General features: G+C 26.7%; 1 protein-coding gene across 3 annotated transcripts in view; it reads left to right on the top strand.

The window, feature by feature from the left end:
* Positions 1-12,063, top strand: part of LOC142325544 (uncharacterized) — a 41,421-nt gene extending 29,358 nt beyond the window's left edge. For 2 of the 3 annotated variants that reach the window (XM_075367442.1, XM_075367424.1), the window contains 10 exons: positions 1,111-1,170; positions 1,947-1,985; positions 2,737-2,778; positions 2,983-2,997; positions 4,515-4,562; positions 5,153-5,185; positions 6,297-6,320; positions 8,144-8,449; positions 11,222-11,267; positions 11,957-12,063. In XM_075367442.1, the coding sequence (XP_075223557.1) occupies positions 1,111-1,170; positions 1,947-1,985; positions 2,737-2,778; positions 2,983-2,997; positions 4,515-4,562; positions 5,153-5,185; positions 6,297-6,320; positions 8,144-8,449; positions 11,222-11,251 (597 nt within the window). In that variant the 3' untranslated portion in view covers positions 11,252-11,267; positions 11,957-12,063. The remainder of the gene's footprint in view (positions 1-1,110; positions 1,171-1,946; positions 1,986-2,736; positions 2,779-2,982; positions 2,998-4,514; positions 4,563-5,152; positions 5,186-6,296; positions 6,321-8,143; positions 8,450-11,221; positions 11,268-11,956) is intronic. The other variant, XM_075367434.1, reaches the window with a different exon arrangement.
* Positions 12,064-12,784: the final 721 nt, after the last annotated feature.

Here is a 12,784-nt window from a genome sequence, read left to right as displayed (position 1 = left end):
TCAGTTCCTTTGTTGAATGTACATCCACTTACGAAGCAGAATTGTGGACTCTGCAGTCCAAACTACAAAGTAGACGGTAATGAAGATGAATTTTTGGAAGAGGATTTGTCGGTTGACCAATCAGAATCTAGTTTGGAATGATGATATCTTGAGGAGGATGACTGACAAAATTGAAAAACAATTCACCATGTATGGTCATTTGTGACGAATAAAGGAAACAGAATACCTTGAAAGGTCTAGACGTGAATTCCAGCTAGACAAAAGAAGAGGGAGCGTTTCAGGGGAGAATGAATGAATGGAACTATGGAGGGTATGGATATGAGAGTACTAGTGGATGATGATGTGTTTGACAAAAGAAAATGGCGTTTTAAGCTTGCGGTAAATGGCCTTGTGTTGTAAACGAAAGTTGCTAAATAAATAAAATCTCTACGCAATTAATGCAGGGGTACTATTAAACGGTATTCAACGTTTAATTGTACATTTATTGAAATTTACAATTAAACAATGAACAAACGTAATTCAATATTTCTCAAACACATTTAGCACAACAACCTAAAAGTAAATATTTTGATAAAAAAGCAACAAATAAATAAATAAAAATAACCGAACAATAAAAATTATATTCACTCAATCAGCCGTAAGCTTTTTTTACTAATAATACATCACACCAATAATTTTCTAATCATTAGTATTGAAAAAATTAATTATTTTAAAAATATCTTTTTCAATTCCTAAAAATAATTATTTATTTTTCCCGGTGAGTGTTATGGCTTATTAGAATTCTATTTTATATTAAAAATTAATAGTAGATAATTACGGCTAAATAAAAGTAAATGTAGTATAATTGTCGACAGTTATACTAGTATAAATTAATGTAAAATACTAATATTAGTATTAGTATTATAGTGTATTATTAATATAATGTAATACTTATTACATAACCATAATTTTTGTTTTCAAAAAAATTGGAAACATCAGAAAAACGAGTATATAAAAAGGAAAACAAAACAATAAAACTTTAAACAGGAAATAAAATTAAGCTACTAATTCGCGTAATAAAATTTTATGAAATATTTTTTTATTTTACTAATTGTAATATTTTTGTTACAGAGATTCATCATGACTGGAACTTCTCTTGAATTGATCCAATCCTGGTACAGCTACAGATACGTAAGTCAATTTCTTTGTAGTTACCCATTTTATAATATTATAATAAAAATATTAAACGTTGGTATTCCTTAAAAAAAAAATCTGATTCCATTGTTTTTAATAACCATAATATCTTACAACGAATTAATGCTAGGACATTAACTTTAAAAACAATAAAGCAATAAACATTTATCAAACCAGAGGTTTTTTTTTAGCATAAAATAGAGAATTAAGTGATGTGGCAAAGACAAAAGATGCCAGATAAGAATAAGGAGTAGGTCTCATTCTTCTAAAATGGAGTGGTTAATTTGTAAAATTATCAATTGTTTTATAAAAACACTAAAAATTAAAAATTAAAACTAGTTATTTTTTATGTTTCCATCATTTTATAAAGAGTAAAAGTACTTTATAAAATTCTGATCGATAAATAATATTTATTTACAACATTAAAAAACAATTCTTATTTTTTATGGTTTATTTAAAGTGATCCTATTCAGCATTATACGTTAATTAACAAGGAACATAAAATTTCTTCCATAAAACTATTAAAGAAGATACATTTAAATCGTATTATTAAATTAGAAGATTTAAACCTACTAAAAATTAAGCGGTTTACTAGTTTAACGCCAATTTACAAAAATTCAATTATTGTTATCCATAATTTCAAAATTTATTCTATAACACTACTTTTTTATTATCTAAAATATTAATAAAATGTAAATGCACTTGCTACGAGTAGATTCTCTAAAATGTAAACTATAGAAATACTATCAACTATTTTTTTTTCTATGTTGCAGTTGTATACCTATTCGGCATTCACATCATCCACCTTTATTGTAAGTTTTAAAACATCGAAGTTTATTATAATAGTTTAAAATTTATGATTACAAAAGTATAATTATAATTATAATAGTATAAAAGTTTATATTATAACTATTTCGTAAATTTTAAAATTATGAGCTAGGTGTAGATCACTGTTTCACAACTGGAATTATTATTTTTCATATTTATTTCTTATTATCTTACTTTGAACCTTTTTTTTATTTATTTTTAAGTGTATTAATGACCTGTATTTATCTTCTGCTTATTACATATTTAATTAAATTATTATTTACTTATATATGATATATTGTAATACCCATGTATGGGATAAATTAATCCCCTTGCGACCACAGGTGCAGATATGTAACCGGTCGTCAGATTCATACTAGAGGATACCGATTGAAATAATGGTGTTAACCACGTACCTGACTTTTTATTATTTAATGAGATCTTAATAATCTATAATTTTTAGATTAGTAATTAAGAGATTTATCTAATGACATAATTTTTTACATAAAATTATACTATTCAAAGAAAGAAACTGATTTTTGATTTATTTATTTATTTGATAAAGAAAATTTATTAAAAAAAATATATTTATTTAAAAAATAGTTTTTTCTACAGATCTGACTAATATAATAGTAGGTTTCTCATCTATTTCAAGATCTAAAACCTTTTAATTTGTTAAAATATAAGTAATAATTCTATTTTTTATTTTTCTAATTTTTTGCAATGTTTCTTATATATATTTTTTTTCCGTTTTAGTCATATCTCGTGCAAAGCAGGTCATACCAGTCACTTCTCTGCGTAAGTATTGGTTAAACATTGTACAGTAAACTAATTTAGAAAATATTTACGATTTAAGTCAGTCAACTCAGATTTACTTTTTACTATTTATGTATTTATTTGATAAATATACTCGTATATACTGAAATACCCAGTAATTTCCTTTAATAAATAAATAATAATTTTAATACTAATAATTTTAATAATTTTTTTCTCTTTTTTCAGGGATACTTTGGAATCGTAAGTAAATCCTTTTAATAAAGCTTTAAATTGTAAATATTTCAATCTACTTATCATACTATTTTTAAAGAAACTAGTTAATATTTCATTTATTAGATTAAAAAAATAACTTTATACTTCAACTGAACAGGATCATATTTCCCACTGTAGAATTTTCTTAAAGAACAATTGCTTCTGATAATAGGACGTAATAATGGCTACAACTTTGAATCAAACAAGTTTAAAATGAAATATTTGTATTTTTCCATCAGGAATGAAAATATGTAATAAAATGTTTCAAAGCATAAATTATAAGTACGTCAGTAAGATAATTTCAGTTGGCATAAAATGTTTGCATAGCAAACGTAAACTAAAAAAAAATTAAATTAAATTTTAAATATTCAAGTTAAGATTTTAAATAAATCATAAAAAAAACCGTTGTTGTTTTAATAAGAACTTATATTTAACAACACAGATTAAATATTTGGTTTTGTTTCAATGTAACATTTTGTAGTTATTTTTGTTTTTTTTTTTTTTTTAAATAATACAAATACACAAATGTAATACAGTAAAATAAAAAGTACCTTTATTTTTAAAATTAAAAAATTGTCTGATTTAAAATTTAGTTTTATATGTTAGAATGGATCAGTCTTTATCCACCCTCATCTCAGCTCAAAGCCGGACTTCTTATACAGACTATAAAGAAGAAAAAAAATTCCCTAAAAGTTGTTACAAAGAAATATTACCTACAAAATCATATCGATTCCGAGTACCTTTAATTTCATGTTGTATGTATTTCATGTTTGTAAAGAGGTGTGAGAATAGTGAAATTCAAATAAGTGCATATAAAACCAAAGTCCAGTTCTTAATGGACTATTTCAAGATTCTTTAAGTTAGTGGGTATCCCATCTAAGGAAATTCAGATGATGGGCTACGAAAACGGGTCAGGAAGGCAGATTACTGATTTAGCTTTGTGTATTAGCCGTCTGAACTTTACACTCCTCAAGTTAATGACTTATCACTGGTAAAATGCCAATCCTTATTACGTCGAGCCCATATATTAAAGATGGATTGTATGTAAGTGGATGGAACAGTATTAATAGTTCAGCCAACCCCTAGAGAAGAGAGTTTAAAATTTTACAGTTTATTTGTCAGAAATATGAAAAGATGAATAATGAAATTTCAATTAAAGCTTCATATGTTTTTTTTGTTGCAAGAGTAATGTATAAGAGATAGACTATGTAGTAAAAAGTATTCCTCAGGAGTTATATTTGTTATCAAGAAACAGTGCCGACTGATGCACCTTAATTATCAGTCATTTTTAAAAAAAATAAGTAATCCGATATCGCTTAGTATCCAAACCTTTATTAACACTTTAGCTTAAAATTATACATAGAGTATTATTTCAATTAACAAATGTTAATAATTAGCAAACTCTTAGACACTCTGACTATTCATAGAAATCTTTCATTTACTTTACATATGATATAAAATATTCTTTCAAGACTGTGTGAATTTACTTTTCTTTTACTTTTCAGTCAATCGAACAATATTCAGAAACTGCAATCCTTCAATTGATTTTTAACGTAAGTATTTAATATTACTATATTCATCCGTAAGTGATAAAAAATACTCGTGTGTGTGTGTGTGTGTGTGTGTGTGTGTGTGTGTGTGTGTGTGTGTGTGTGTGTGTGTGTGTATGTGTGTGCGTGTGTGTGTAGTATTTATATTCATGAATTGTTAAAAAAAATTCTTAAATGAAACTATCTAATTTTATGAAAAATTATTTATTTTTTTATACTACTCTGAATTCAGCAGAGTCTGTAAAATTAACATTACCGGTAGCTTTTTTAACATTTAAAAAAATTAAAGAATTCTACACACTACTATATTAAAAAATTAACAGCAATACTTGTTTTCTTCGTATAATGACATAGCATATATAGCTGGTTACTATTTTGTTATATTTCTTTTTATTTTTATTAGTGAAGTCAAAATTTTAAGTAATGGAAGTTTAATGGAAGTTTTTCATCATGAAAACAACATAAAAAGTAATTTTTAGTAAAACAATAGGAATTATTGTTAATATTCAATTCGAATTACTTATTTTTTATTAACTACCTTTAATAGTTTATTATTAAAAATATCATACTCTAATAAACTTCTCTTTTTTTAGGCTTACCAAATTAATCCAGCAGGAACTCTCTTGGTAAGTACAAAATTATAATTTCATTTCAAAAACAAATGTATACTTAATGAAATGATTTTAATCTTAAACGTTTACCAGCATTTGTTGACACATTCATTAGCAATAATTCATTATCACACTAGTTCTATGACGTTAGAGATCCATATTCAAATCGTCAAACCCTTTGAGGCCATGTGTCTAAACATGGTCTTTGGGGTTTAATCATTGAACTGGTTTTTCAAACGTTACAGTAAGTAGGCTTAAAAAATGGATTGAAAAATTTAAAAAATCTTTCAATCGCTTTCATTCTCGAAAGAATTTCAAGAGATTCGCTATTTATCTTAGTATATTACAACAGTAATTTTTATTTACCAATTTAAACAATGAAATTATAAATTTCAGTTAATAAATATTCTTCTAAATCATGAGATTTTCTAGAATATATTGTCTTTTACCCAGAGCAATAGTAAGAAGTACTTTTTAATTTTCACCACGTTTATATTCTTAACACTTCTGAAAAATACATAAAAGTAAAAGAATTAAGGATTAGTCATGATCCAAAACGCAGTACTCTTACAAAAACGACACACAATGTGCGTTTGGAAATAGGAAAAGAAGTGTTGGGTAACGACCCATTTTTATTTCTTACAGGTTGTTGATATATAAAATCTTCCACGGTACCTACTACACGCGTGGTATATACTGTTTCTTGTTTTTTTTTTTTGGGGGGGGGGGTTTTTGCAATAATGGACTTTTAATACAAGTCTTGTAATATTAAAGTTGAACATAAAATTTAAATTATTCTAAGTCGAGTTCTTTTAATCTAAGTCGAACATAGGAATCCATAGGAATAAAATTTGATTATTTTGTTTACTCTTTTTGTATTTAAAATAATTAATTAATTTTTATAATTTGATCTTTTATCTCCTGGAAAACCAGCAGAAAACCACTCGAACTTAGACTGGTTTAAAGAGCACTCTTTAAACCACAAGCGCCTAACATTATGTAAATTTTCTATGATAAATGTAAAAATGTACATAACACACATTCTTGTATTATGAAATAGGTAATTAATGTTATCCATAAAAACTAAAATCATTGATCTAATTTATCAATATCTTTCTTTTTTCAGTGTCTCAGACATATTTTGTTCAGGGTAAGTGAACATGCAATATTATTTTAACTATATATTATACAAAATATGTTATAAAAATTAAATAAATAGCTATACAAATTCAAATTTAAAAATCATAATTTAATTCAATTTACAATAACAAGATATTGCGAAAATGAATCATGAAATGCCACTACAGAGTCAGTTGGAATATTTAAATCTAACTATAAAGGTAATGACTAATTATTCATACAATTACTAAGGACTAATCTCTTTAAATAATGAAAATTATCTGTATACACAGATGGATGTGTTAATTAAAATTAAAAATCTTATTTTTAAAATAATATTTTTATTAAAAATTTGTAATAGAAATAATAAACATTCTTGTAAATCTTATGTTTTATTTTTTGTTAAAAGATATTTTTATCGTAAACTCAGAAGCAATGCAAAGTGACTTTTATAAAACAGAAGCCAAAAATACGGATATTACTATAATTAATTAATCTATTATTATTATTCGGCTTGGTTTTCTTAAATTTTTCTAGATATAAACACATTTTATAAAATGTGAGGCGATTTGGCTCTACTTTACGAGCATTTATGACTGTAGGCATCTATGAACGTAACTACAAAAAAGGTACTTTTTTAAACCTAGTAGGCAAAACAAAATTAAATAGAAATTTAGGCAACTGTATGAAAACATAAGTTCAGTCTTTGAATCTAATATAAAAAATAATAAAAGAATACATAAGAAATTCTGATGTAATCTTCTTTAATATTTGACAGCCACATATTTAACTCCCACATTCTAACAAACCAGCAAATAAATATAATGTACTTACTTCTGACACCTTGCAGAGAATGTTTTTATCATATTTTTAAATATATATAATATATTGTAATAAATAATATATTAAGATTCTGTAATAATAAACCACGTATTGAAAAAAACAGTAATTCCCAAATTTGGTTTTTAGAACTGAAAAATTTATTGATTGGTTTTCTAATTCTTTGTTCTAATTAGTCAATGGAACGAAGTAAAGTCCGTACGAAGTAAATTAATCCTTGTACAAAGTAAAGGAGTGATTGTGATCGCGAAAAATTTGGGTTTCAAGATTTCAACGGAAATATCCATTTTCACCATCCCAGAATCCATTTTGACTAGTTTCGACGTGACGACCGTGCGTAGGTATCTATCTCGCTTAACTCAAAAACGATTAGTCGTAGGATATTGAAATTTTGGATTTAGGACTGTTGTAACATCTAGTTGTGGACTTCCCTTTTTGATTGCAATCTACTAAACCAAAAATGTCCAAAAACGCTCAAAATCCAAAGAAAACTTGGATTTTGGACTTTTTCTTAACTGCAGTAATAAGCCCTCATTAAGAGCTTTTCAACAATGTATCATAAATGTACTTATTTTCATTGGTTCGGGAGTCATAGCTAAATAAAATTTTAATTAATGAAATGTTTGGATCTTAAGGGAAGGGTCTCATTTTTTTTTAATTTAAGTACATTGATTTATTAATAATTATTAACCTCTCATTGTAAAAAGAAATTACGATAAATAATAATTCAATAATAACAAAAAAGCAATAATATCAGAAGTTTTTAATGAAATAAAATTTTATGTACTTATCATTTTAAAAAATTGTGTAAATGCAATTTAACAGGCTTACAAGGAAGTCAGGTGTTTTCCTTATCAGATTTTTTAATATTTATTGTTGCATTAAATTTTAATATTTTTATATCATTAGTTCATAATATGAATTTAAAAATAATAAGCATATGATGAAGTAAAATTTGTTAATGTTCAGCAGCTTTGTAATGCTAGATTTTAAATTTAAATCTCTTCTTTTCAGAGATCACCACTTACCTACAGACAGTACTTGGGCATTAGTATTACAAGTTACCGATCACGTTTAAGCTTCTGGAGCAGACGTGCATATTTCCGCAGCAACCCATACTTGTCATACTGGAACAATTACATTTCATCCAGCAGCAGCTCACTCTCGTATAGCTCCAGAACAGCATCATCAGCTGCTTATGGCGCTACTGGTGGTTACTATGGTAGCGGCGGTTACTATGGTGCTGGCGGTGCCTACGGAGAATCAGTGCAATCAAGCCAGGTTGTTACAGCCCAATCATCTCAGTCATCATCTGTAGCAGTAAGTAGAAAATTGAATAATATTACATCCTTTTGACTGAAAAACTGAGAAGTATTTTCTGTTTGTGTTAGTTCTGGAATAGAAAATCTGACAAGTACTGTACTACGCTCCAAAACTTTTTATATGTAATCTCTATGTGCAAATATTTTCTTTAAAAAAATCCTGAAGAAAAATGTTGAATAAAATTGTTCTTGAGAAAAGCGAAAAGAGATTTTGTAAGTTTTTGAAGTATCCTTAAACAAGATCCATTACGAAATGTCTCTTATTTAGAGTATAACCTTCACTGATATACAAAATAAAACTGTTTTAATGTTTCTCTTCAAGTAAGTGCGAACGAAGCTTTTCTCTCAGTTTTTTTTGTAGATTGCAGATATGTAAATAGAATCTTTCTATCCTCCTTAGTGTAGTAGAAATGGCATAAACGTCTACACAAGGTAATGTAACTAATGTTACAGGATGTCATACACTTACATTAAATCTTTTTTCACATGCTCTCCTTTTGTAGGTAGCCTCAGGTACATATCGAATTAAATTCCAACAATACCATACTAACTCTCCATTTGCCTTTGTAACGGTTTGCCAGCACTGAAATATCTTGATGAAAACGTTCATCATGTCCATCACTTACTGCCACAAGGTTTAGCGGGAAGAAATCCAGATTTGAATGCAGGAAATGGGCTTTAGTGCCATATTACCGTCCCCCCATTAAAAAACCCTTCTTTAATGTTTTCTTCATTTACTTTTGGAAATTTCTGCCTTATGTGCAAGAATAATTTGCCGTCTTCATAGTTTTTAAAAAAAATTTTTTTATTAATCCCAGTTTCATATAAACGGCGGTAAAAATATTTTTTTCTGATTTAAATAGAGGCTCATGAATAATGTGCTATTTTACCAGGAGTCAAGTTTCACGAGTTTTTCACTGTTTATTACAAAATGCTGATCCCTAGTTTTGCTGTCCCAATCAAAAATAAAACAATGGTATTTTGTGTATTCTTACTAAAATGCCTGACAAAAGAAATGTTATTTTTAAACGCCCAGACAGGTTTCAACTATGTTTTTTATAGTTTACTTTTTTAATAACAATTTTAATAACATCATATGTTTCTTTCACATTAATTCCATAAAATATTGAAAATAGAGTAAAATATTTATTATTACAGTGAATCAAAATTGCTTTTAAGCTATATTTAGAAAAATCAGTGAAAAGGCACTACTACTCACGTTCATAAACTTGCCCTAATTCTAACATAAATAAATTTAAAATATTTGGACGTAAACTAAATAATTTTCTTCAGCAAAATGTTAAGAAATATCTTCTGTCAGCTTTGACAGTAGTTTATTTTTTTTTTAGTAAATGCCTACCTTACAGTCTTGAACCAAAAAGTTCAGCTTGGGTTTTTAATATGTTTATATCTCTTACAAAGTCATTTAGCTAACTTTGTGATTCTACACTGATTATAATACAAAGTCTAATCGTCTTCTTACATAATATCTGCTTCTTCATCCCTGTTTTCACGAAACAAGTTTTCAGGATCCTTGGGAACTGAAATGAATTCACATTGTGATACAGATCTGAGTGTAGATGACAATGAAGTATAGGTTACAGTGCCTTTAGACTTCTTGGAAATTCCAGACACATTAGTTAAATAGAAATAAAAATCAATTATGTGATCTTTTGGTTCATGCCAAACCCTGGACACCAAATCATGGTACACCAACAGGTCGAACACCTTTTATTTTTATTCTTTGAAGGTATATGAGGAGACCATGTCATATCCTGATCAATGATTTTATAGTCAAAGCAGAACTTATGAGCTTTTTTAATTAAAGATGTAATATTTTTCATTTGTGATCTTATCACGACACACGTAACAAAAACTCGCTAAATCATTTACACACTTACGAGACATTATGAGACTTTACTGTTTATTCACTTAATACAGTTAAGTGAATTGTACAGACGTGATGAATCTTGTACATGTACGCCTAAACAGAGCAGTGTGATGGATTACATGTGATGTTTGTGTTATGACTTCCATGTTTATCGTAAACAATTGATTAATAAAATTAAAAGTATATCCTGAGCGCATAAATATAAAGTGATCATACAAAATAAAAAAAACATGTATTCATAATCATGCATCATATAATATCAACAATTCCAACAATTTTAATTTTGGAATTTTTCAAAAAAGTAGGATGGTAAAAATTCTGAATTCAGATTTGATTTCAGCATTAAAACCAGAATGGTTTTGTGTATCACATGTTAAGGAACAAAGATTGTGTTTAACACAAGTATGGTTTTTTTCATACTAATGCTATCTTTAGCTAATAATGAATATGCAAAAATTAGGAAAGATATGATGCTTATAAACGTAATAATTATGGCTCGTTCCTTTCTCAGTAGAATCTAAAATGATTCCAAAGAAAAAAAATCAATCAATGGATGAGATAAATTATGGAAGGTGATAGTAAAATATTATTTTTTTATAAAAAGAGCACAATAATAACTGAACATAAAAGATATAGTGTATTAGGAAATTTTGCTTAAAGTATTTGGGTACTTACTATTGTTTATCCGATTACAAACTAATACTTGTCGAATATTTACTGGAAAATATATTTTTGATTTACACACTGGTATATTTATAATAAAAAAATGATCTATTTAATAGCTGAGCTAAAATTTGGTATACCTAATATTTCTGTAAGGTAATCATAATTAATAATATTTTTACGGTAAATATTAAGATCTTTCAATTTATTTTTCAGGGAGTAAGTTCCGGTGGATTGTTGTATTAAGAAACCACAGTAAGTAGTAAGTACGGGTACGAGCAAAATTAACTTATTTTTAGAAAATTTTATTTCTTGTTTTCTTCTAAAATAGTTATAATAATGAAAATTTTACAAACTAAGCTTTTTTGAAGTAGTTTCTTTATAAATTTCTACGTTTAATGTCTAAGTATCTAATAAAACATTATTTACTGAGTATTGTGTTGTCTTTTGAGTATAAAAACTCCATTAAACTGTATATTTTATCAACTACAATGTGCTCTTAATTATTAAAATCTTTTTACTTAAATATCTAAATATCTTAATTGATAATTTTATATATTTAAATATCTATAACTATATAATTTGTTAATTTATGAAAAAATAAAACAATTGAAATTTTGAGTGTTTGTATTTGAAGTAAATGTAAACATGATCCGCTATAATACATTAAAAGGTTATTCTAGAAAAAAAAGTTATATCTATTAAATTTTAATATAAAATTCAACAATTTTCCGTTAGGAAGTGACTTTGATGAAAATCAATCTTGGAAACTGCCATTTATTACAGAAACATTGTTGTGTTTAGCTGCAGTTGAAGGCGTAGAATACTTCTGTATATTGTAAAATCACATTTTATGGATAACAAATTACATTAGCCTGCAGTAGGTAGTAGATATAGTATAATAAAAAAAAACCATAAAGAAATTAATAATATTCTTTCCTTGTGTTTCAGATATCCTAGAAACTACAAACATGCTTCTTCAAAAAAAAAAAAAATTGTTTGTACGCTGCTCGATAAATCAATCCTAAACAAAAATAAATTATACGATGCATACTAGATTTTGTGTTTTTTATTTTAATTCTTTAACATCACTATATCCTAGTATTTTATAAAAATTATTCACTTCATAATTAATTTATAAAAGTATTATTGAAGAGATATTTCTTCGTAAGTCATAAAAAGATGATTTAAAGTAAACTAATATTACACAATGAACTCTACTTGAAATTTCGTAAAAAAAAAAAATTTACGTTTAATATTATAAAAAACGTAAGATATATTCTTAATACCTGCAATCATGTATTTGGCGATATTGAAGTTTTGAGAATTACTGTTTTAAACTTAATTTCATACATTATTTTAATAAACGATCGTACAAACACGTAGTACTAATACTTGTGTGGTTCTCTCCTGATACAGAGATGCACAAGTACAACCATATAATTTCAATATTTGTCAGGGGTGATTATTTTTAACAGTAAAAAATTTAGCTGCTGAATCTAAACGTGGCCGTACATTGATTCTAGATGATGAACGCTTGGAACGCCCAAAAACCTTTACGACCGACGAATCTTCCCAAAAACCCAGCAGCATATAAAATGACCACCAACTGAAAGATGTTTTGGATATAAAAAAGCTTTCCGCTCAATGGGCGCTTGCATTTCTGACAAAAAACGCATTTTACAGAACAATTCTCGAGGATTTTTAGTTTTATTTTAGTAAAAATATTTTTAAATTGAAAAAGTAACTTTCACATGGTACTTCAAATCACATTATCAT

Source organism: Lycorma delicatula, chromosome 1, assembly GCF_047948215.1.
Source record: "Lycorma delicatula isolate Av1 chromosome 1, ASM4794821v1, whole genome shotgun sequence".
NCBI classification, from domain to species: Eukaryota; Metazoa; Arthropoda; class Insecta; order Hemiptera; family Fulgoridae; genus Lycorma; species Lycorma delicatula.
This window is presented reverse-complemented; position numbering and strand designations above follow the sequence as displayed.